This window comes from Centrocercus urophasianus, unplaced genomic scaffold (genome assembly GCF_019232065.1).
Source record: "Centrocercus urophasianus isolate 14NV4802_14NV808 unplaced genomic scaffold, USGS_Curo_1.0 seq_34, whole genome shotgun sequence".
NCBI classification, from domain to species: Eukaryota; Metazoa; Chordata; class Aves; order Galliformes; family Phasianidae; genus Centrocercus; species Centrocercus urophasianus.
Window position 1 is genome coordinate 4,910,809 of NW_024884911.1, and position 25,372 is coordinate 4,936,180.

At 45.6% G+C, this 25,372-nt stretch overlaps 1 protein-coding gene across 1 annotated transcript in view; it reads left to right on the forward strand.

Moving 5' to 3' along the window:
- CFAP77 (cilia and flagella associated protein 77) overlaps window positions 1–25,372 on the forward strand; it is a 51,763-nt gene that overhangs the window by 9,620 nt on the left and 16,771 nt on the right. The window contains exons 2-3 of the mRNA XM_042830948.1: window positions 20,978–21,077; window positions 21,482–21,710. Coding sequence (XP_042686882.1) covers window positions 20,978–21,077; window positions 21,482–21,710 — 329 coding nt within the window. The remainder of the gene's footprint in view (window positions 1–20,977; window positions 21,078–21,481; window positions 21,711–25,372) is intronic.

Below are 25,372 nucleotides of genomic sequence, written 5' to 3' on the forward strand. Positions count from 1 at the left end.
CATTTATAAGAGTCTGACACATAGCAGTGACTTCCATACAAGATAGCATCTCTCCCTGCAAACCACCACTGATACAGATCTTGGCTTAACATGAAATGAACTGTGTAGCAATGCATTAATCATTCAGCAAGACATCAGTGCTGTCTTTTTTATTACTTAACCAGCAGTTGATGTAGCTAAAGCCGTGTACTCCTAGCCTTTCTTGAGGAATATGCATACTTTTGAAGCATGCACGAAGTTTGTCAGTGGGAGACAAACTGTGCTTTGTGTTTTCAGATTTGAATGTTAGGAGTTTGTGTTCTCTGGGCTGGTGGGCCTTGGCTCTCAGAGAAAAAGGTGGTATCTCAGGCTTTCAGCTCACTTCAGCCATTTGATGTTCTAGCTTTGAAAAATCAAATACTAAATGTGGTCCCAACGTGACTGATGCTGAAAATTCCACAGTAGGGTACTCAGAGCACTTGAACTCCCAAATGTATCTGATAGGTTGCTCTAAGGGAAAGACTGGGCTGCCTTTGCTGGACAGTGATGAACAATTAGGTATTACAGCACACAGCTGTACTGAGGAGTCCGTCTTTACATATTCAGGTCAGGGAAAGTAGGCCACAGATCGGGGTGATGAATCCTAACAGCCTGAGTTGTTGTGTGGTAAGGAGGAGGTTTTGTGCAACTTTTTTTGTTAAGAAATGTGATGTTCCCCTCGGTACTCTGCTGTATGCAGAAGAGCTGCTGCAGTGTGGTTCGGAGGAAGAGCAATTTGTTTGTTTGCAGGGGTAAGAAAGTGCCAGGAGCTGGAAGGCACTGCTCAGCAATTCCCAGCACTGGTGTCTTTAGGATCTGGGGTCACACTGTTCTGTTCACTTCCATTAGAGCAGCCCTGAGTCGTATCTCTATTTGCATCTAATGCCTGATCAACCATAGTGGCTCAATGTACTTGCAAAATGAGCCTGTGCATTGCCACTGAAGTCATTCTGTCCTGCCCCATCCCAGAAGTGGGATGTGCCACAGGGCTGTGAGGGCAAGCAGATTTCCTCTTCTGTAAGGATGTGCGTTCAGGTCTGCACTCCCAGGCATGGAAACAGCTGGGAGGAAACACTGGCAGAGCATTTCCTAACAGAGCACACCGATTGGATGTGCTTCTGCCAAAAGATGAAACTCAGCAGGTAATGATTGAAAAAAGCAATTTCTTTTTATGAAATGTGTGTTCTAACATTCTTTTTAAGCCAAAATTGCAGGAGCCTCTTTCTAAAATGCTCCCGCAGCCTCCTCAGTAGCAACCTGGACCCTCACCTCCCTCCCGCAAGGCTGTTAGTGTGCAGCAGTCCTTTTAATTTGAGAATTTAACAAGGAATTCTCAATTAGGATGTTGGAAAAATCCGTGATCCTATCTACCATGTCTATCCCATCAGATGCGGCTCTGTGCTTTCACTGCCTTGCAGACAAAGGGGAAGAAAGTTGAACACATGGTATCCTCAGCTAGAAAGGGCTTTGCTGTAAGAGGATATTGAGTTGTTTCATAAAGCCCAATATTACGCTTGAATTATGCCTGAATAAGGAGAAAGGACATTGTTAAAGAGCCCTAAACATTGACCGTAGTGGATCATCTTTCTTCCAAACCCTTCAGTGGTGTTGTTTTTGGCTGTTAATGATTTGGTATTGTATTTATAAGCCAGCAGGGTAATCCAGGGAGCAGCAGGAGGGGCAGTTGCCTTAAATAAAGCTTTACAATGCTGCTAATTAAAATGATCCTTCCTCTCCTTGTGATGATTAATGAGACAGAAAGAAGAACTGGGGAGGGTTAATGAAAATGTTGCCATGAGATTCCCTATTTTTAATTGGTCTTTTTAATGTTTTAATCTCCTTTATGGTGCAGGGGTGGAGATGGAGATATTGTCTTTCAACCTTTCTTGTACCATGCCCAATAGGATTGTAATGCACGGCCTTAGAAAGGGGCATTTTCTTATATAGAACCAAACCATAACCAAACAACTGAGCCTGAGTGTGTGAATGTCATGAGATGGAAGAACCAATTTTGGACTTAACTGAGAACAGAAACAAGAAATGTGAAATCTGTTTTTAAGCTCATCTTCCAAAACTCCAAGGGAGCATTCGTACCCTGAGGATTGAGGCTCAGATCTATTGTGAAGGATTGGCACCGATGCTCAGTAGTATTTAGAGCTTTAGGTCATAATGCTCTGTTAAATGCAATATTTATCCCATGAGTATGTCACAGTTCACCTCAGATGTCAAGAATTCAATTAATATTCTGTTTAATAGAACACACCATGACCTAACCTTTTAAGACTCTTAGTGAGTCTGAGCCCTCCTTATTAGTGTCACTCTCTAACCGTCCTTCTCAGTTGATGCATCTAACAACAACTGGGATGGGGAAATTGGGAGCAAAGAGAGAGGGGAAGAGATTTAAATTACTTTTGGACCTCACTGTGAGGATTCAGTAGCTTTATCCCTTGTAAAACTCAGCTCACAGGGGGTTAGCACACCCTGCTTTTCCCATTTTTACAGGGTTGACATCTTATCAGTTTCAACTCTCTATTGATTTCAGAACACAAAAGGCACCGCCAAATTTTTCATGGTTTGAGTCCACTTTTTCACTGAAACAGCGTTTCCCCTCCTCACCCCACATTGTCAAACTCGGGGTCAGGAGAAACCATTCATGTGAGTAACACCTGCAGGATTAAACCTTTGCCTTGGAACTTCATCTGTTCACAGCAACGGTGGATTACACACAGCCCAGACTTCTGCCTAATTCGCTTTTGAAAATTATCTCTGAAAGTGGAATCCCTTCAAAGCATTGTCCCAGACTGGCCCTGCTTCATCCCACTACCTTTTTTATGCAAGAGTTCCATAACACATTAGAAGTAGAAAGAGACTGAAAGCGAATAAGTGTTTAAAATTATTCTCTGTGCATGTATATTATTCTCTGTATGCGTAGCCTTTCTGTTTGGGGAAGTAGCTCAATAGCAGCAGATCATTTTAAGGCAGTGGTTCTGGGATGTGATTAGCACAGCTGAGAGCACCTGCCTGCAGGTGGAAGGGGGCCCTGCTATTACCACACCTGTGATTTCAGGAAGATTTGTTGGGAAGATCAACCAATAAATACAGAATGTGCACCGCAGCTCCTTAGAGTGGGAGGAAGAACAGGCGTTGTGCCAGATATTTCCATGCAACTATATTCATTATTTATGCAGAAGAAGAGATATTTCAGGAAAACAGAGCTGAACCATGAGTGACAAGGTATCTTTCTGGAGCGCCGGGTGCAGGAAAATTGCACCAAGGTTGACAGCTTTTTAATGTAGAGCCTCTATTTCCCTGAATTACTGCATGTTGGCATTTCGAAAGTACAAGATGACCTATTTATTAGCTGTGAATCAAACAGAAATTACGCGCTAGAAAATAAAAAAGTTGTATGTTTCTTCCAGCCGCTAAGATGCTTATCCTACAGAAATAACGTATACAGAAAAAGAAAACCTGCAAACAAAGGAACATCAATCACAAGGCACTAAATTTAACATTGTAGGACCCGCGTTCATCTTGCAATATTGTGATTGTTTGTGCTTGTTTCCTTACATGTGATGTACTATTAAATATATGTGTGTCATAATACTTTAAATTTCATTATCCTTGCTTCGCTTAGGCTCCTGTCATCCTCTTCCCTCTTGAAAAGGGCAATAGTTGCTTGGTAATGTGATTTCAACAGTAATGTGCTTCACAAAGCAACACAAAATGGTGCTCTGAGGTCAGGCTTTCCATATTCCTAGCAGTCCTGTCCAAGCAAGTCCCTTCTCCAAGCACAGTCTGGGGTCGGGTCTTCCAAACCCAATCTTGGAAACCACAGCCACAGGTCATTGATGCAGAGGAATTCCTACAACTTGTGCAAAAGGCAGGGGAACGTCACCCATCTACTGCCTCAGTCATGCATCACCCTGTGGCTTTTGGTCAGCACTGAGGGTCATCAACAGGCAGCGAGTCACCAAGCTTCAGTTCTGCAAGTCTTTCATATTCCACCATTAGACAAGCAGCTGTTGATCAGAGAAAAGCATGCTGATTCTGACTTAGAAACACACGGTTGCTACAAGCGTGCAAGAGTGTAGAAGTAATAATCTGAAGTACAGATTGATGCATGTCACCAGCAGTCTGCAAAGATGAAAATCTTCAGTATCATAGCAAGTAGGTGGCCTCATTTCCTTCCTTTGTCAATCCCTTCTGTTCCCCCACTCTTTAGCAAGAGCACAAAGTCTTGGTGTCTTGCTGCGTGGCCTGGATGTTGTTTTCCTTACCATAGCAGCAGGCTTTGCGGGGAAGATGAAATGATTGCTGACTCTTTTCTTCTCATTAAATTTGTTTATGTTGTGGACCATCGAGGTTTTGCTGGCTTTGTGTCTCCTGTACTCTTTCTTTGAGGATCCCCAGCATTCATAACAGTAAAACCTCCCGAACATCCGCAGCTCTTACAATACTTAGAAAAGTTCAATGTGAATTTTTATTGCATATGCATCATTGTGTTTTTCTAAAGACAGAACTGAAAAGCAAATTGGCTATGCAGGAAGATTACTGCTAGGTCTCCCCTTAAAGATGGCAGCTGTCACTCCCAAATCCAGAATCAGGGGTCTGCTACACCCTCATGACTGTGACCAAAAGCACCAAACATCTTTGTTAGAGCCCAACAGCAATCTGTCCTGAAAAAAGCAATGAGCTCAATCTCAATAGCCTCCCAGTACTATTATTGTTTCTGCTAATGCACCCATGTAGCCAGGAGGAGGAACGCGCCATTAAGAACTGCTGGTCCAGCTAAATACCCCAGTAGGAAATGAAGAGAGGGAAGAATAACACAAAACTCCTACTGGCTTCTCTGAAACCCATTATCTGAAGCACGTGGAGAGCTTTATAACTTCATCTTTGGTTCTGCCACTTTGTCACAGAATCACAAGGTTGGAAACGACCTGCAAGATCATCTAGTCCAACCACCCTCCCATTCCTATCAGTACCACAAACTGTCCTTCTGGGATCTCAAAGCAGTTTCTCCCACCAACCTTAAATTCCCTTCAGCCTTGCAATTAGCCATTACCACAAGGATAGCTATATCCCAATGATAGCATTTTCAGACTTCTCAGTCGGTATCCACTTCCTCAAAGCAGCTGGATAAAAATTATTTTTAAATACGTGTTGACTCAAGTATTATTTGGAATAGATGCAGGGCAGTTATTTCAGACTTACACATTCAGGTATTCAGAGTGAACATATAGGATCTTCTGAAAGAAAAAAGATCAATACATTACAAATATTTAATTGACCGCTTGATGTTATTCTAGTCCCTCTGTGTTGAATCCTGAATGGTGAAATTTAACACGATTCTTTTTTCCTTGAATTATCCTCCTGCTCTTGCATATATACAAGCTGTGTGCTGCAATGCAAGACTCCTCCATTCGTCTTTGTAATTTATCTCATTTCCTTTGGAATGGTGTCCCTCAGTGGCTCAGAGAAAGTGGAGCGGTTGTTTTAATAGATTTGAGTTTTATCTGCCTCTCTATTTGCAGCAGGGCATAATAATAATAAATTATGATACTAATAAGTAGGTTGTGCAGAACGGACTACAGTGGTACCACTTCCCTCCCCCTCCAAAAAAGTAATTTATGGGTACATTCTTGTGACTTTAGGGGTGTAATAAATTATCAGGGTTCGTTTTTCCATCCAATTTGAGGCAGTGCAGCTGTGTTTTGCAAGCAATAAACTCTCTTGTTGTATTTCTTAGCTAAGCACTGAAAAACACAGTGCGATTTTTTTTCCCTCCCTTCCCAATTATTGTTGCAACGCCTGGTAGCTTCTCTGCAGTTAAGGGTTTGCCAGTGCTTCTATTATAAACCTCAATTTTCAGGGGCCTATAACTTTGCTCTTTCAAATCAGAATGCTAGGACTCGGTGTACATCTCTGTCAATCTGCACGCTTTTTATTCGAGGAACAAAGGCAAAATTTTTAAGGAGTCCAGAACTCCCAAATTGGAGCTACGCACAGAAGTCAGAGACACACACGGATGTGAATGGCTGGTAATGCTTGGGTAGCTCTTCAGCTCCTGAGAAGCCCATAAATGCTGCTTATCACGGAAACACCTTGGGGTAGCATTTAGTCCTTAATGAATTTTTATTTGGGTGTAGCAGACAGGAAGGTCAGCCATCTGCAGCAGCTCCCTCCTGGAAGGTGGTGCTCTGCCATCGCATGCTGACCTGGAGACTCATACAAATCCAGAAGGTGCAGAGGATACAGCTCCATGCCCCCTTCCCACACAGCAGCTCGTAGGCTTTGTGCCTTGCCAGCCCTACTGCCACAGGGTCTCTGAATTCAGGCAGGAATTAGCAGCCTCCGTGGAGCTGGTTCCCTTTCCCAGTCCCTGCGCAGTCTCTGCTCAGTCTGACACGAGCAAGGGTCAAACAAGGAAGGAAAAAATGCAAGGGGGTGTAATAACATCACTAGAACCACACAGGCTCTCTACAGCAACCTTGCAGACCCTGTGGCTGGGAAGTGACGCACATGCTCAGCTCTGCCACTAAACAGGACATTCATTCACCTCTACAAAATTTTACTGAATGGGGAAAAATAATAAAATCTCACTGATTTCCCAACAAGGACTTTGTTTGGGTGCAGTTACATCCTGTTTGCATTGCCTGGGCCCTGAACGCCTTCCAGCAGAAGCAAACCAAGAGCAGTGCAGAAATGGCTCTGGTTTTCCTGGTGATCTCAGGAGGGCATCACGCCAAGGAGGAGAGCAGCTCAGCCCCTTTTTGCTGTGCTGTTGGACAGCCCTACCGCACCGCCAGGCTAAAGCTGACGCTACCCAGCCTCCTCCATGATCAGCAATTAAGCTGTGAAGTCAGCCCCTTACTATTATGTTAACATAGTTCAGTATATTAAATGTAAAACAAGCCATAATTTTTAAAGGTACCTCGGCTTACTGAGTTTAAATGAAGGCAGCAGTAGGACGATCACAGCCGTATGCAAATCATCTGCATTTTAAAGCTAACAATAGATTTTGCTTTATTGTTTTGGCATTTAACGAGTGGGAAAATAATAAATTAAGCCACATGGGGAATCCCTGGTGCTTTTACAAACTGAAGCAGTGCCCATTTGGAGAGAGAACATTCCCCATTTTTCTCCCTAGCTGCATTTCTCTTAACCCACCACCTTATTAAAACTTATAGGGCAAAATTCTCCTCTCATATTCCTCTGGCAGTTCTTAGTCCACGCTCAGCTCTCCCTACCTTCCTGGCTGTCTTTCATCCCACGAGCTCTCTCTGCAGAAAGGAAATGAAGAAGAGCAAAGAGTGGTGAGGCCATGGGGAGGCAGAAGAAAGATGTTGTCATCATTTCCAGATAGCTGTTAGAGCATGGACAGCTTCTTCTGCCTCCTGTAGCAGAGAATGCAGTTTGCAGCTACCAGTGCGAGGTGTACAGAAGAGACAGCTGCACTAGGATCCATGCAGTGAAAATAACAGGGCTTCTGCATCTGCCTGCTGCATCACTGTGCCAGGCACCAGCCACACGACCAGCACCAAAAGGAAGGGAGTAAATGCCTTGCAATGACATCTGGTTCCAAGTGCTTTTGAGGAGGGTGTTAAAATTGCATCGCGCAGGTTGTGAGCAATATTCCCTTTTTCATTCACTCATCTCTTAACGATCAGAGCCTTCAGCCTCAAGTCAAGCTCAGCTGTGAGGTGTTGGTCATCTCATGCAGATACAATCAGCAGGTGTTGCTCCTGCCAACAGCAGTGTGTTGCTCACCTATTGGTAGCTTCACTGCCCACACTGCTCCAGCATGTGACTAAGTGCAGCATTTCCTCGTGCAGAGCAGTCGCACCAGCACATTCAGTACGTGCTTGCTTCCCATGTCATCTGTGAGAAATATCAATTATAGATGTCTGTGAACATATCCCTGCACCTGCTTTCCCCCAGGAGCACTGCCTTATCAACTCCAAAGGATGCAACAGAAATCAGGAACCAAGGTAAAGCAGTCAGCCTGAAGTTAACATGGCAGTGCAGCATTCACTGGCAACAGAAAATTGCCAGGGAGAGTGAAAACTTAAGACAAAAAACAAAACAAAACAAATACTGAAAAACAGAGAGAAAATGCTTAGAATGGAAACCTGCAAACCTCAGACAAGTTTTGAACATACCTAGGGGTAATCCAGCAGCTTCCATCTCACGGCTCTGTAAAATCTTTATAAAGCCCTTGCAGTCCCACCACACATCTGTTTTCCACCAAATCTGCTGTTTGTCCCATTCAGTGCATTTCACCTGCCATACATAACATTTGCACTTACATGTGTGCCGTGCACTGAGATTGTAGATTTAAGGCTTGTGCAGCACTCTGAATGTATGAGTGCTGCCCAAGTACTAAGGATTGTGGTTGTTTTGATAATAATTCCTCACTGTTGCCTATGTTTGAAGTTAGGGATGGCTGGTGGCTGAACCAGACAAGCAGAACACACACAAAAGCCCAATTAGCTTCCTATCTCCAAAGCTCTTACAAACACTAATGCATTAATCATTGTAAAATGAAGATGAGCATCGGTCTGTACTCCTGGCTCAATTCACTCAGGATATAAGTTGACTGAAGCTGAGAATTACACCAGAAATCTCATCTGTTTATCCCCACTGTGCAGCAGAGGAAACCAAAGCCAAGGCAGAGCAGCTCACTGTCCCTTTGTGACAGCCAGCTCAGGACAAACACGTCCCAGGCCAATGTCCAGCCAAGCATCTGTTCCCAATGCAGGGCTTTCTGTTGACATCTTAGAAAATCCAAATGATGCTCAAACCATGGAAAGTTTAAAATAGCATGAGAACGTGCACAGAAGGACTAAACAACAACGACAACAACAACAAAAAAGTGTTTAGTTCTGCAAGAGATGCACAAAAATACAAAAGCTAAGCTGGCTCTAGGAAGAGCTTTTCAGATTACTTGAATGGCTCTTAAAAAAGGAATTAAAATACGGATTCCCTCTATTATTTTCCAATAACGCAAGTGCAGCACAGAACTACTCACTAGTGCCACAAACTAGTTTTTCATTTCTGTTTTTGTTTCATGCCTCAATATCTTCCAGCTGCTCATGTCTCCTTTTCCTTCTCCTCACTTTGATCTATTAGTTTTCCACAGAAATGGGGTTTATAAATCATTGTAATGCAGCCCTGGGAAAGACGGTGCTTAGTGCAGGGAGAAATACATTGCAGCTAACAGCCACGGCAGGGAGGAAAACTCTCACCTCGTAGTGGAGCTTTGGCGACAGGTTACTGATGGCACTGGGTTATTTTATGTCTGCATTCATGCCATCAGGGGCAGGGCCGCGGGGACCGCCGCCTGTACCCCCCATGCAATATTTCAAGCTTCCTTCCACAGGCAAAAACAAACTGCTTTGGGGCTCGCAAGGGAAGAGGAGGAGGAAAAATTACCAGAGGAAGGGGAGGGGAGGCAGGACAGGTGGCGATGGATCGCTCAGTTCCCGCTTTTGCACCACTGCATCTTTTTAAAAAGAGGCATTTGTCTCGAACGCACACTGAAAAGGTGCGGATTTTGTGCCAGTCTGTTGGTGGCAGCAGCAGGATCCAGCTCTCCTTTGAACATCTTTGTGTACCTTGTGTTCCCATCTTGCACTCGGACAACTTTGTTGCCTGTGCCCACTGCTGACCCCAGCATCGCTGCGCATTAGGGCAGCAGCACCATGGCACAGCAGCATTACCGGCCTGGGGTAACAGTCTGAGCATCCCCCAGCAGAGGGAAGTGCCCTGGGCTCCCTCCCAGGAACAAGAGTACGTCCTAAATGCAGAAAGCCCAACATCAGCTGTGGCCAGAGAGACAAACCTCTGCCAGCAGAGGTTTTGGTACTTACCTCCTGCCCTGGGGTGTAGGATGGATTAGGGAACCCTATTGCCAGCCCTATTTAATGAGGGAGGAAATCTTCATAAACTCCTAAAAGCAGCACAATCACACACAAGCTAGAAGCTCTTTTAAGCACTCCCTGTGTTTTTAGGATCAGCAGCTCCTAATAAGACCACCCCAGGCAGACACACCATCCTTTAGTTTTGAAAGCACACAAAAGAGACACCATGCTGGAATCTTACCTATATCTTTAACAAAGCATTACCCCCTCCTCACCCTCTTCCCCATAATTGCCTTGTTATTGTCATTGGTGCCATTGTTCATTGGCTCGTCCATAGAGAGGCCCGAGGGAGCAGTTCTGCCTTAGCTAAACCAATATCTCCTGCAATAACCCCCTGCAGTTTCCCCTTTGCTATCCCATGTTGAATAAATCCTCCATCTCTGTTTGCTGAATGATCATAAAGATATGATTGAAGTTTCAGATTTATGGTTTCCTTCCAATCGAGGAGCAGCTCCAATAATGCCAGAGCCTGTTTGCTGACTGCTTTTGACAGGATGTATGTAAAGGGAGATTTGTAAGTGCAGAAACACAAATGCAAATACTAAGGCAGGGTATTTTCTACGAACAGAGCACACGTGTGAGGTTCAATTCCCACATGCTTCCAGAGCATCCTTTCACACAGCCCTCCCTGCAGCTTGCAGCACCCAGTGAGGCAGGAGATGTGCACCGTGTTGTACTCTAACAGCAAATCTGTCTCAAGTAACCACTCTAGGGACCCACAAGAACTGGCTGCCTATAAAGGAGGATCCTAACTAAACATCTCACACAACTGTGCTGGAAACTACTCTTAAGTTGTAGCTGAAGAAGGGAAGAGAGCGGTACATTAAGGCAGTCCTTGCTGTCAGCTTTCTAAACACCTCAGTTCTTTCCTAACTGCATTGGCACAACAATCTGGGTGCCTGCGATGCTCCTGGGGGAGCACTGACAAACTCTCTCTCCTCTGAGAGAAAGTCCCAGCAATTCTGCAGATCCAGCAGCCCAAAAAGCAGCCAAAGTGGAATTACGCTGGCAGGAAGAGGCCATTTCCTATTGCAAAACAAAGTATTGCAACTCACCCCTTGAGGCAGCAGCGTCGAAGAGCAAAACCAGGGACTGTGGATGGCCGTGAGCCTCCAGGAGGGGATGGTTACTGCCTTCCCCCTCCTCCCAAGTGTTCGTTCATCACCCATCCCAGCAGCATTTCCTGAGCAATCTCCATCACACAGCTGTAACCCTGGGAATCACGTATTACGGGCTACTGGTATTTGCATCCAGGTTAGAATTTGTCTTTCTGACTCAAGCACTAAGCTTTGATGAAATCCAAGCTTGTCAGTTTGGCACCAAAACCTGCACAGAGCATCCCAAATACATTCTCTGCAGCCCTGTGGCCATCACACGTTGGCTTTTCCCCTATTAGCAGCCATTTACGTTCATTCTCATTTCAACAAAAGCCCATAAAGCTCTTACAGGGTGATGCAGTCCTAAATTAAGTGCGTTTTAGCATCCCGATATAACAAGGGAGTCTTTGCTCTTTTAAATTAACACGTGTAGCTGAGAAGGGGACCTTCCCTGGAAAATTTATTCCGCTTCATTTGGAAACAGAAAACCCCACCTTGTTGCACCTTCTGTGAGAGCAAAGATTATTTGGTGTTATAATGAGGAAACGAGAGCACTGTGTGTTACACTGGCCATGAGGAGAACAACAGAAAAGAAGAGAGGACTTCTGTGAGCAGCAGTGTTGTGTGATGTATGGTAATATTTTTCCTCAGTGCGTTACAAAAGAAAAAAGCAAGATAAAAATATCTTCCATTTTCTCCCTAATTTGTAGTTTTCTGGTGTTAGCAAGGCTTATAAGACACATGCTCCCAATTAGCTGCTCCTCTTAATTTAAATGCTTCATAAATTATCTCCTGCGCTTGTGGATTATCACTTCATAATGCGAGTTAGCATTTAAATAAATAGCTGCGATGTAGGAAATTAGAGAGGTTTACAGTCTGAGGCAGCAGCATAATGAAGGAAAATACCACAGCAGCTGAACAGGGGTTGGGAGAGATGTGATGAGACAGATTTTTTCCTTTACCTTTTAGCAACCCAATTTGGACTGCAGCCGGGAAAATATGGGTCAGAACTCCAGCCGAGCAGGATCCCTCTGCAATGGCTGAGTACGAAGGGAACACAGTGAATGCTCAAGCACATAAAATGTCTGATTCATCAAATATGATGCGATTATGAAGTGGGGTTTTAGAGCCAACCCTTTCTTGCCTCACTAAAGAAGCCCCCCTGCAAGCAATCGGGCTGTTTGTGTGCATCCCCTGAGCCACGTCTGAGCCCTCTCATTCCAGGCTATTGGAAATGGACAGGACTGAGGGGAACAGTAGCACAGAGCAGGACTGAGATTGCAGGTAGAAGACTTGGTGGAGAAAGAGGTGAGGGACTCAGATATAGGATTAAAAGGAATTTCATAAAAATGCAGGGATCAAAGATGAGCATGAATTTGTAAGGCAAATATCTTTTGCCATATTTCTGCTGCCTTTAGCAATTAGCTCATGGGCAATAATAGCTCTTTAACCATCAGCAGCAAGTTCCCAGTGCTGCTTCAGCCTAGTTCCACAATTGTCATAAATGTAGAAAATTAGGAAGTCTTGAGATTTTTCCTGCCCTGACAACTCCTTGGGGGACTCAGGCTCTCACCAGCATTTGCTGGTCGGTCTTGCCTTTGGTGTCACTGCTTCTTTTTCTGCCACAAGAGAAAATTCAGGGCAGGATCCTACCAGCAGTCAATCACACTTGACTGCCATTGACTTCATTGGGAGCTGCAGACACTGAGGCACTCACGGGCCTGGGGCCGCTTTGGTGTTCATCTTGCTGAGAGCCCAAGGTTGAGCACTGCAGCTCCTGGGGAAGTTCAGCTATTACAGCTCCCTGCTTGCTCACACAAGCCCCAGCGTGTCAAAATCATGGGTATTTTTTCAGAAACACGTGAAAATCATAGAAGCCTTGACAGCCTTGACCAAAGTCCAGCCTTAGGCAGGAGTAAAGTTATTAGCTACCTTATTTCCCAGAGAAAGAGCCTGACACATTAGGATTTCACAGTAACTGGCTGTAAGTGTAATGGGCAGGGTGTGATTTTGCTCACTAGGTTTTGCGGTTTAATTTCAGCATGTTGAATACATTTTGCTGTAGGACAGAGCAAATGACTTGGGCAGATTTTTGCAGTAGCACAAGCCCCTCTGTGCTTAATAGGAGTTCTGTCTAACTGACAGCACAATTTGGATCTTCATTGTATTTAATATACTTCAAGAGCGGGGGTCAAATTGTCTCATCATTTACATCCACACAACCCTGCTAATCCCAGGAGATGTGCAGAGCTGAAGCTCAGGACATGTAACTGACTCAATTTTCTCTGCTTAGAGACTTTCAGCTAATTTTTCTAGCACTCTTGGTTACGGCTCCAGTTCTTCCCAAGTCAACAGGCCTGGATGTGAGCACATAGAAATGAGCACATAGAGCACATTCAGAAAGTGAAAAGGGATCGTCCCACTCCAAAATCTGGAAGCTTATAGGAGCTCTTCCTCCCTAACAGTTTCCAGGCAGTAAAAAGAAAGCAATGTGGGCCAACGTGAGCTCATGCTCACAATAGCTCTGCAGTGTCCCTTTCCTCCGTGACATATTTGCATCTGTATTACCATCACTTGGTCTTTGGCACCAACAAACGGATGGGAAAAAGCACAACTGGCTTCCTCTGCACCTTGAGCCTGATCAGCCTCTATTTTGCTGCGCTATGAGGACACAAACTCTTCAATCCTCCATGCAAGAGCTCTTCAGGTTTAAGAAAAACCCATGAAATGCTTTGGGTGGAGGGGCAGGAGGTACAGCTAGGAAGTCAGGGTCTCAGCCCCCCAGGGAGGTGGTGCCACTGTGTGACAGAATCACCTTTCCTCCTAGAAGGGCACTTTAAGGAATAAAACCAGGAGCTGCTGCAGATATCTTTCCAACTGATCTACTAATCGTATTTCTTCAAATTTTATATCCCTGACCCTTGTAAAGGGATTGCAAGGAAGGCGTTTTTTAAGCTGCATTTTAATAAGTCAATATGGAAGCTCAAAATTATTTAAAGCTTCTTAAATAGGATTATATTTGATTTCTTATGGGAATAGTGGGGGATAGTCTAGTAAAGACATTCTGTCCTGCTGAGATTTTATTACATTAAAGAAACAGCATCTTTTTTTTTTTTTTAAGCAGCAAAAACTTTTACCTATTCTCTAATGAAAATGGAGATTATTCTGTATGTGAAGTGACTGAAGGTACAAAGTTCCTGCATCTGTGATCAGAGATTAGAGCTTCTCCTTGAGTGAAGGCAGGGAGATTCTTAAACCAAAAACTTGCCCAAAGTTAGCAAGTTGTCTGCTAGTCCAAGATATTGAATGCCTTGTCCTGGGAGGAACCACAGCTGTACTGACTTCAGGCAAATTGTGCTGCAAGATGAGGGCAGCCAGCATCTCATTTGAGTGAGGGTTGAATTTGGCCCTGAAATCAGACCTATGCCACCAAGAAACTGTTTTGCTGTATCGGGAATACGGCCATATTCGGTCTGCTCAAAAACACACAGAGCCACATTCTCATTTGCATTCAACTCCTTAAATGTCACTGTGAGTATATGGATGCCATGCTGGCAGATCTTTGCCTAATATTTTCTATAGGGACCCAAAGAAATTTGGTAGGAGGAAATTAAAACTACCTGTATGGAGCTGAAGGAGACACCAGCAAGTTACATGGCATAAAAAGCAGCTTCATTGAGTTGAGCTGTCCTGCACATAAACTCAAACAACATCTGGCCCTGAGAACATAAAGAGATTTTTCTCGGAGTAACAGATGGGGAGGCTTATAGAAAAGATATTACTTAGGATGAAGCACAGAGAAAAGGTCGTAACTGCTCTAAGGGAATTTTTTTTTTTTTCCATTTAACATTCCATCCCATCTCTTTAACATTTATAGAATGTTGTCTCAGCCACCAACCAAACCAAATCCCGCTCGCAGGTAAACTACAGTGCTCCCTCTGAAGCCAACAGGAGCTGAGCAACAGCGTTCTGCAGCTGAATTTGGTGTCAGAATTCCCAGTGGGGCAGAACCTTCCCTGCCCCAAACATCTCTGCCACTTCCCCCACATCCGTCCCGTGCTCATTCCTCACACCGGAGATGGGTGATGGCTGTAGCTCTGGGGATGAGGTGCAGGTCAGACCTCAGGTTAGCAGCAACCATGAGCTGCACACATCTTCATTTATCCTAAATAACATCTCCTTCCTGCCTACAGCTTTGTTTTATGAATAGCATGCACTGCTTCATCATGGCTGGACACCCACTCCAGAAACACGGAGGCTTCTTTGACCTTCAGTACTGGCATGAAACCTTACATAGACACAAACTTATCTTTAACTCAGAAGCAGATTTAACAGAGCAGGAGAAGATAATTTCCAATATTTGCATCTCAATTACAGTCAAACCCCTCTGTGACTCTCAGCCTTTGGGCCATACTCAGGCTGCCAGCTCCCAGCACTGGGACTGTTGGAAGAAGCAGCACAGTGGGGTGAGGTGGAGGTGATTTATCAGTGCTGGACTGATTTGTACCGACACAGAGACTCTGAGGAAGAGCTTAGGGTCCTGCAGGTGCCCCCTGAGTTATACAGAGCCTTGCAGCAAAAGTGGTAGATCTTAGATCTGGCTCCCCAGCAAAGAATGTTTTTGTCCACAATCATTTGCAAACAGCTGAAAGATGCAGCTCTGTTGCAGAGAAATCAAGACTTAATATTTGCAGTGCTCTACAGTTCAAAAATTACCTTTCAAACAGCATATTGTGTTTTAACTCAATGAACAGCAACCAGTATCCAGAGCCCAGGAACGTGGGGGCACAAAATATTTTTCAAGGGAAACCTGGAAGGTGAATGAGCCCATGAAAACAAATGAAAGTCTTACATAGGCAAATACTTTCATATCTGCCTGGCCCTTTAAAACCAAAACGATAGAGTTCATTTGCATTTAGATCTCTTTGGCTCCCTCTTTTCATCTAAAGACAAATCCTCACAAAGGCTGCTTAATTAGACCAAATTAGATTTCCACCTAGTGGCTTGTCATTCATTAGAAAACGCTGTTCTTTTTTTCTATTTTGGTAATTATAGGCTGGTCTCACAGTGTTCACTTCAGGCTCCAAGTATGACTTGCATTCATGATTTTGTGCAGATGAGAGGAAAATTATTCAGTCGCATCAAGTCTGCCCATTTTACAAGTTGGATAAAGATCACTGCTGGAGTCTTTTATGTAATGGGGTATACTCTTTCTTAAGTTCTAAATGATTAATTGTAATAGCATAAGTACAAAGTTTGCAAGCAAAGCTACAGTACCAGACAGAGGTGTCTTTCTACAGACATATAATTCTGTGCCGGGGATCTTTGGTTATCAGTGATTCCACCCTGCTGCAGCAGGTCCTGCCCTTGAGTGTAGAACAGAGGGGAGGGGGCAAGCTGAGCTTGTGTAGGGAAAGCCCCCGGGGTAAAAGTGCCCCCTGCAGCCTGTGTGTGCAGCTGTGGCTGACCCAGTGAGGGGACACCTGTGTCCCACTGTTCACACAACCTCCTGCAGCCAGCCTCGTGCAAAACATCGCTTCCAGAGGGGAGGGCAGTTCTGAAATTCACACCTGAGGCGGATCAGTCAGGAGCACGTCAGTGTAGGCTGCTCAAAAACCATGTGTAGCTGGGTTAGCAGCATGCCTGCCCTGTCTGGAGGGTTTGAGTGTCAGGAGTCCAGCTGCATATGTCAGACCAACAAGCGTTTTCTTGCTGGACTCCATGAGAGCTTCTTGCTCAGCCATCTTCCTGTGCTCTGGAAGGCTCACAACCCAGTGTTGTCTCAGCCTGAACACGGCCACACTCCTGATTTCCCCCATCCAACCCCCACTCCCTTTGCCATTAGTCACAGACACGTTCATTCCCTGCCTCAGTTTCCCCAGCTGTTACAGCAGGATCATCACTTGGTGGCACATTCTGAAGTTTAATAAATCAGGGCCAGATTTTGTGGTCCTTCATCAAGCAAAACTTCCTTCGTCTTTGACCTTTAATGCTTATGAGAATCTTCAAAGATAAGTGCCAACTTATTATTAATAATCTTCCTGGGAGGGGAAGTTAACAGCACTTAGCAGCACGCAGCCCAGCAGCCACCAGCCCTGCTTGCACTTCTTCTGCATCAACACATCCAGATTTTCACGTGCATTTTAATACTATTCTTGTTTTCCCAACCATTTTTGTGAGAGATGGAAAAATAAGTTTTTCACCTTTAAAAAAAAAAAAAAAAAAAAAAGCTGATCAAATTTGCCTTTCTCAAAACACTGAACATTCCCTTTCTCATCTACCTAAACCTGATGTTGAGTTACTGTCCCCCAGAGGCTTTCAGTAGCTCAGTTCTGATGTATCCCTGCACTTTGTAGCTCACTGCCTTCTTAGAGTGTAATCAAACATCAAGCTAAGTAGCAAATAAATCTCCCGATCTCATAAGCTGCACAGCAAGATCATGTAAATGCAAATGAAGGGCTTGATTTCAAGCTGTCGCGGGGGGAAGGAGGGAAAAATGCTGGGCCTTGTCACTGCCATCACTTCACTCTGCAAGTGCAGTAAATCTGCAATAATAATAGTAATGGCAGCGTGACAGGAGGCTTTACTGTACAAGGGGGTGTAATGAAAAGTGGAACAGAAGGTAGGAAAGGAAGCAGGGCCTGCCGGGTTGGAAATGCAGCGGGTTTGCAGGCATCCATCGGCAGGACGGAGCTGATGGGGAGGGGATGGGGCACCCCTGCTGAGCTGGAGAAGAGGGGATCTGTGAATCTGCCCAGCATCCCCTCCCAAAGGGCTGCAGGAGATGCATGGATTAAAAGGCCTCCATCTCTCATCGTATCCCTCTGCACACAGGCAGGTGCCTCACCCCTCTCTATCTCAGCCATCTTTAGCAAATTAATGCAATGTGTGTTGATGGATCATAAATGCCAGGAGATGGAACATAAATGAGGTTTACAGCAAGCCTGCAAGTTCCTTTACTTCTCTGCTCTTTTGCGGCTCACCCAGCTCTTTTCACACACAGAACCGCTTCCAAGCCCAGCTTTTGCTTTGCATCAAACATTTTCCAACACCATCAGACACTCAAACCCAAATCCAGGGCTGCATGAATGGGAACCTACCTGGGAAGAGCAAGGGAGTTCAGTACTCCCAGCACTGCAGCCAACCAGGGCATCTCACTGACCACACAGCTCCAGCACTGCACTGCTTGGAGCAGCGTCCTCCAAGCACAGAACACACACCCCTGGTTCAAAAACTAGAATCACCCTGCTCAGGGGGAAGGGATGCATTAGCTGAGCCCTTAAAGAGAGTTTTAGAAAGCAGAGCCTCAGCACACATTTCTTGCAGGCCTGGAAAGAGGCGGTCTCTGCAGGATGCACTGGGAGTGTTTCAGGAAAAAGCCTGAAGTTGTGTTTGTGAACGGGCTAGATAAACAGTGTTTAAGATGCCTGATTTTCCTCACTGAGGTCATAAAGGGAGAAAACTTGCAGAAGGTACCCAGAGAAAATTAGGACCGCCTGGGATGCAGAGAGAGACGGTTTTAATTAGAGCCAAGAGGTGGGAAATAAGGCAGAGAAATGACATCTTAATGAGGTTTAATGAAGTTGTCTGCTGATGGGCACAGCTGTCAGACAGATCTGTATTCCAGCCAAGCAGCTTTGTGACAGTCTAAACCCGAACACAGAAAGCAGTGCTGGAGCTGGGGAGGAAAAAAGGACCTTCTGCACCAACTTTGGCTCTCTCCCACCACAGCTCATGGCACAGCACACCTACATCGCCCGAGGACAAGCAAAGGAAACCAGCCCGTGAGGTTGCAACAGCGTTTTGCTGATTTATGAATGAGAAAGGCTAATCTTTGATTACACTCAGCAGGATTCATTCCTGCTACATCCTTCCCCTTCTTTGCTTTTGTGGGTAAAACCCTTGGCATGCAGCCAGAGTCCTCTGAGCCCATTGGTTTCCTTCAGAGCCGCCGATTCTCTCCCTGTTCAACATATTGGACCAGATTTTTTTTTTTAATTAATTATCCAGCACCTTCAACTTTATTTATTCAGTGCAAAGCGACTGTAAACTGCCACCTGATCGTAAGAAGCAGCAGCACACGCGCATTTTGAGGTAACATCACGCGCTCTGCAAAAGGGAATTTCTTCTGTTCTACAGAGTTGTGCATTCCGAGGTCTGGAAGCCACTTTGCCTCTCCTTTCCTGCAGCTTCTCAGCAATTTCCTCCCACCTGCCACACCTTCCCCCCAGCAGCAGATTCTTGGCCTCGCTCAGCTGACCCAGGATCAGAACGTGAGCCCTGGGTAAAGCCTTTCCTCGTGCATCTGAACAACGCTGTTCAATTTCCCTGCAAGATCAGTGACAACTCCCCCTAAAAATAGCTGCCGTATGAATGCCTGTAAATACCAGAGAAATAGATCAACACTGAAAGCTCCTTTATCACTCCTGGCACCAGTTTATGCGTTTTGCGTGAGCTCCCTGACTCACACCCAGCGTGCACATATGGTTTAGCACCGCCGTGCGATATTTCAATGGCAGCAGTGCTAAAAGCCCTCTTGCTGCCATCGCTGCACACATCTGCAAGGAATGGTCCCTTCCTCTGCCAGAGGTCTGCAGGAGGCAGTGGGGAAAAAGCAGCCATGTTATGCACAGGTTTGAGCAGGTAGCTGAGTTGGTTGCTTTCAAGTAGCTCATTGCTCGTGTTTGCTCGCATCGAAGGATCCATAGCCTTGCAGAGGGCAATAGGCTGCTGGAGTTTACCAAAGGATCTTAGTAAGTCCAGAAAATTCATTTTCTGGTGAGATTGTACTGCTGGGAATCACAGGGATATCACATCAGTTCCACAGTGCCATGAGTGGTTGGATTTAATGGCCCCAGGGTGCAGGATTCCCCTCCCAGACCTGGGAAGCCAATGCCCAGCTGTACCTGAAGCCCTGCTATGTGGCTTTGCAGACAGAGATCTCAGCCACAGAGCAGTATTTCAACATTGCCATTTGCCCCAACACCTACAAACCTATCTTCCTCAACAGGCTTCCCATGGAAAATAACCCATCCCAAGGCACCCACCCCGTGCCTCAGGGCTGCAAGGAGCTGAATGCCTCGCTCTGCTCCCTCTCCCCAGCAGGAACACACACAGCCCGACTGCTCTCACCCTTCCCTTCTCCATGGCCTCTCTTTCAAGCAGCAATAAGGTTTCAAGACACACACATCCTGCAGTGACTTCACCATGGAGATGGGAGGGCTGGGACAAAGGGGTGAAGGGAGGTCAGTTAATCCCACAGACAACACCAGGCTGGGATACACATGGGCTGGGTAAGAGTTCATTTTGAAACTAAATAGAAATGAGATTATTGAGCTCAAGTTCTCTCCTTTTCTGTGCTATAAATCCCAAGCTCTGCTCCCCCTCCTTCATCGCCCTTATCCCACCGCAACATGCCTTGCGCCTTGATTATTCCCAGGCAGGAGTGGCAGTGTGATTGCATTTGGGAGAGTTTATGGAGAGCGAACAACTTGGAAGTGAAATACTTTGAAGGAAATTTAAGGTCAGCTGCTGAAAAAAACAAATAAATTAAACAATAAAAAATAAATAATAATAATAAAAAAAAATCTATCTGCCCACCATGGCTGGGCACCCTGGCCAAAGGAGAAATTAGTCAAACAATTACATTAAAATCATATATATTGTCAAGGCCACGATTTCCAGCATGGCTGGATCACCTTATAACTCAGTTGTGAATCTGTGCCAAATTCAGCATCCCACAGGCTCCAGGCCTGAGGAAGCCTCACAGCTATGAGATCTCCTTTGTGCTTGGGTCTGGGCAGTGGGATCCATCTGGTGCCGAGAGCAGTCAGAGCCTCTGCAGGCGCTCATGGCCATGTTCTATACATGATTTTGTTTTCAGAGGGTGCAGCTCATCAAGCAAGGTTTTTATTCTTCTTTATCCTCATTCTTCCACAGGCAGAACTGGGAAAGCCTCTGAGAAACTGCTATACACTGCCAGGCTTGGATTTTTCATACGGGCTGTACATCGAAAGGACAGATGGAGGAGTCCCTGAAGGTATGGCAATGCTACTAAAATATACAAGTCCTAATGCTAACAGGGGCTCTCCTTCCCAATGCTCCTCATTACTTCTCAGAAAGCTGGGGCTGAAAAAACAACATTCACCCACTTCCATTAATATTACCCAAATTTCTTGGCCATTGGTAAATCACCTTGGAAATATCTATTGGATCACACAAACCCCAAGCAGAGAAGGGTATGGCAACTGCAAGAGTGCAACATATATATGGCCACTTTGTAACTCAAGAGGACTGCTACTGTGTGCTCTCAGGGATTACCCTGTGAAATCAAACTTGCTGAGGCCCTCAGACATGGCACACAAACCTTGCACAGTCCTGTCTCCCCAGATAAAAGTTACCATCACCTTTTTCTCTTTGCCTCACATTTCCTTTCATTTCCAGCAATAGGCCACTGGAACACAATAAAGCCTAGGAAGAATTTAACTCAGAATATGCCCCGAGACTTCATCACCATGAACCGTGGTGCTCTGAAGGCTGGGTATACCACAGCCCGGGAGTTCAACTCGTACTACAAGGCCAAGGACATTCGGTGCAAAGACGACGAATACAGCCGCTTTAGGAGATCTCCTCCTCATGTACCTGCAGACAGGACCTATGGCATCCCAGCACGGTAAGGAGGAAAGCTCAGGGCCCTTCTCAGAATGACGTTATCCCTTCCTTCCTTCATATTTGCAACACTCTCACATCTCAGCCAGCTCAGTCCCCAAGAGAGAAGTGACCCAAGACCAGACATGCTGTGATGGAGTCATAGCGTTACTTGCAGGCCTTGCTGCCTGGTTCCATCCTTCACAGTCACCTGCCTAAATCTGGTCTGCATGCCACAACACATCCCCAGTTCACCTCTTAATACAAGCTTGGAAACCTTTAAAATGTTATATGTCAATCCTCTGACTTAAAGGAGCAGAGAGCTGTAAGCCAGAATAATGCTTCCCTGGTCAGCAAGTGATGCTGAGGCAGAGCAGCAGCATTTCTACCTGCTCACACTGGTTGAAATACTCTTGTGCAATTAAGGATGAGTTCAGATTCTTTATCCCACTCTCTCATACTTGCTAGATCACCACCCAGCACTTAGAAGTGGAAAAAGTGACCCATTTGACAAGTCGCTCAGACTCCAATTCCTGATTATCCACTGTGCTGATTTCTCAGGAGCAGTTGTGAACAGGGGTTCTGTGGGGGAAAACAAGCACCCTGCTCAGCCTGACCCCCAGACACCTGTCCTCTACAGCAGCACAAAGGGGCTGCAGTACACAGGGTGCTCTGGAAAAGCCTGTTCAATTCCAGTGCAGACAAATACTAAAACCCCCAAAAAGGGTCTCCAAAGCAGCCCCGATTCTACTGGAGCACAGACTTCTCTTGCTCTGTGCAGGTCTGGACTAGACATTAGGTTTCATTTTAAGAGCTGGATAATAATCACTACCAGCAAAATAACAGCAACAAATTCTAGAGAAAAGACATGATGAACTGCACTGTGTATTTTACATGATAGTAAATGGGCTTTGCATATGCAAATTGAATGGATTTTAAAATGGTATTTAATGACAATTTTCGTAGCAGACATTAACATTAATTGCATCAAAATGAAAATGCAGCATTAGCTTGCTGTTAGCTGCAAATGCCCCAGCTATAAAGCTTTATCTTTATCAGTATCAGCCCTCACCAATGTGACAGGGCTGCTCTGCAAATTGCAGGCAAAAGGGCTTTTATGTTGCAAAAGTATCCCCCAATGTAGACCAAAATCAACATCAATTTTGCTTTATTTCTTCATAAACGGAGGTTAAATGGCTGCCTGTAAGAAGTCTAGGCACGTTCCAAAAGTTTTAAGGAAAATCTGCAGACCCCACAACCACAGAAGTAGTGAGAAAGGGCTTTTAATTTAAAGTTATTATCGTGCAACTTGTCTGCTCCTTAATAGCTACCTTTTATGCAGGCTGATTGTATTTATCCCCTAACTTTAAAAGCACGTTATAGACAAAATCAAATTACCAGCATCACCAAGGAGCTGTTACAGCCATTTGGGTAAAAGTGGGGAATTTAACTCCCTTTTCATGACCGACAAGTTAAAGACACCCATGTGGGTGAGCACTCCCAGCTCGGGTCTCCCAGTCACCACAGATCTGTTTCAGCAAGACCCTCCCTGCTAAAAATCTACTGGCTGTCTGTGCTCTCCTGCTTTCGGACTCCAAGCTCTGTATAACTCTGTTTCTTATTGCTGCCAATTGGGAATGTGCTTGCTGTTAAGGTACACGCTTGTCTAGGGGCAAAAAGGGAGACATCAGTAGCAGGCAGCCCCTTTCCATCTCACCAAGCTCTTGCTTGCCTTTAATAACATCCACTTGGGTAAAGACCTCCAAAGTTTTCCCACTGAGAACAGTGTGTGATGTCCCCCTGCCCAAGGCACAGCACAGATGGTGCAGCCGAGGAGCGAGCACTGCTGAAGGTACCCAAGTGTCCCAAAGACACCAAGGTCAGGAGCCGTCCCCAGGCTCATGAGTACAAGCCCTCCTGAATCATCCTGCACGGAAACAAGCCGAGATAAATGCTGGGGTTGCTATTAGTGCCTTATTAATCACACCCTGGCCCTGCTGCTCCCTCTAGCACAGATCACTTTCTGCTTTCCGTTCTGGTGGATGTGTGCTGCACGGAGCATCTCACCAGGCACCTCACAGGCATCGGTGAGAGCTTTCTGAGGCTCTGGGGCCCGTTTCCTTGCACAGGATATTTACCTTCAAAGGTCACCCATGCCCCCTCTCTATTAATTCCCTGTGGGCACCTTCCAGGGGAGAGAAGCAGCTCTGCTTTTTTGCTGATTCCCCCCATTCTCTCCCTCCCTCTTCCCAGAGAAATGTTTGCTACGAATCATGTGGCAGCTTTGTTGTGAGAGTCATAAAAAGGACATTTTTCATCTCTCCTTTTTCCTGCTCTCGCTCCCTCTCTCTCTCGGTATCAGACAAAGATTTATTCCCTCCCTGATGCCTGTGGCATTCGAAGCTGGGAGGGGTCAGGGGAGGCACTGATGGGACGATAATAGATAATGCAGCGGTTCCCCAAGGGCTTGTCCAGCTCCATAGCTGATCCATCAGCAGGCAGCACTCGTGCCAAGGTCAGCAGTAACGAGGATGCAGTGGGGTCCCGGCTCGCCCCACGGGGCAACCTCCAGCCAGGCTCCTCTGATTCACACTCCAGCTTCTGATCTCTACAAGAGCCGCCTCGTGGAAGCCACGATTTGCAAGAGCATATGCCCACTGGGTGCAGGCACTGGAGTAACAGCCGTGCTGCAGTGCAAATGCATCCAGTTCCACCTGCCCCAGCCTGCTTTCCAGCTGCAAAAACAGCTACAGATCTTCTTTCAAGGAAAACAGCCATAGTGATACTCCAGGAGATGAGCCTGTCCTATCAATGCAGGCTCTTAGCATGGGGCGTGTTGTGTAGCTATAAGGCATTTGCAGCACAGGATTGCTGTTCTGCACTCAAGTCCTCTGTCCTTTCATTTAAAATAACCTCCTGCACTGTGCTAATAGCAGCTGTGTTCACTCCCAGCCTCTTCATGTAGTGTTCCACAAAAGGGAGGATGCAAGGTGCTCAGTGGATTGAGTCCTGCTGTCACTGGGGACCCAAAAACACAGAGGGGCTGTGAAGACCTGCAGGATCTTTACTGGTGTCAATACAGCACTCGGAAACCCCCAGTAAATATCAAGGCAAATATTTAGCCCTCCCCAGCTTTCCTGATTGAAACTTACATGCATTGAAATTAGCGGGTATTAAACTATCATTTTTGGAACCATAAGCCAACATAAAAGATAGGGATGCTTTCCACAGCCCGATTTTAAATTATACTGATTTGCACAAGGTCACACATAGAGTTTGAAGGCAAAACATCCCAGCACACAGTTGGTACCCCAAGCACAAGTTTTATCCCCAGGAGCCAGGGATAAGTTACAGCAGTGCAGAGTACATTCTGAGCATGAACACAGCCCAGCATTTCCAGGGCTGCTTTTAGAGAAAAGCCTTTCTTTACTTCTCATTTCTTAGTGCAAGTTTGCTAATTCTGCTTTCCACATCCCTACACACATTCCTGGACACAAGGACCATGCAGACAGGATTTTCTGCCATCCTACACCTGCACCTCCCTCAAACCCTGCATGGCCATAACCCTGCCTGAGCCATGCTGCCATCCACTTGGCAGTTGGCCTGTAGGTTGGGCTGACCTTGGGTGTGCTGGCAGGATTTCCCTGGCACTCTGTCATCCCCACATCTCCAGCAGGGTCCCCCCTA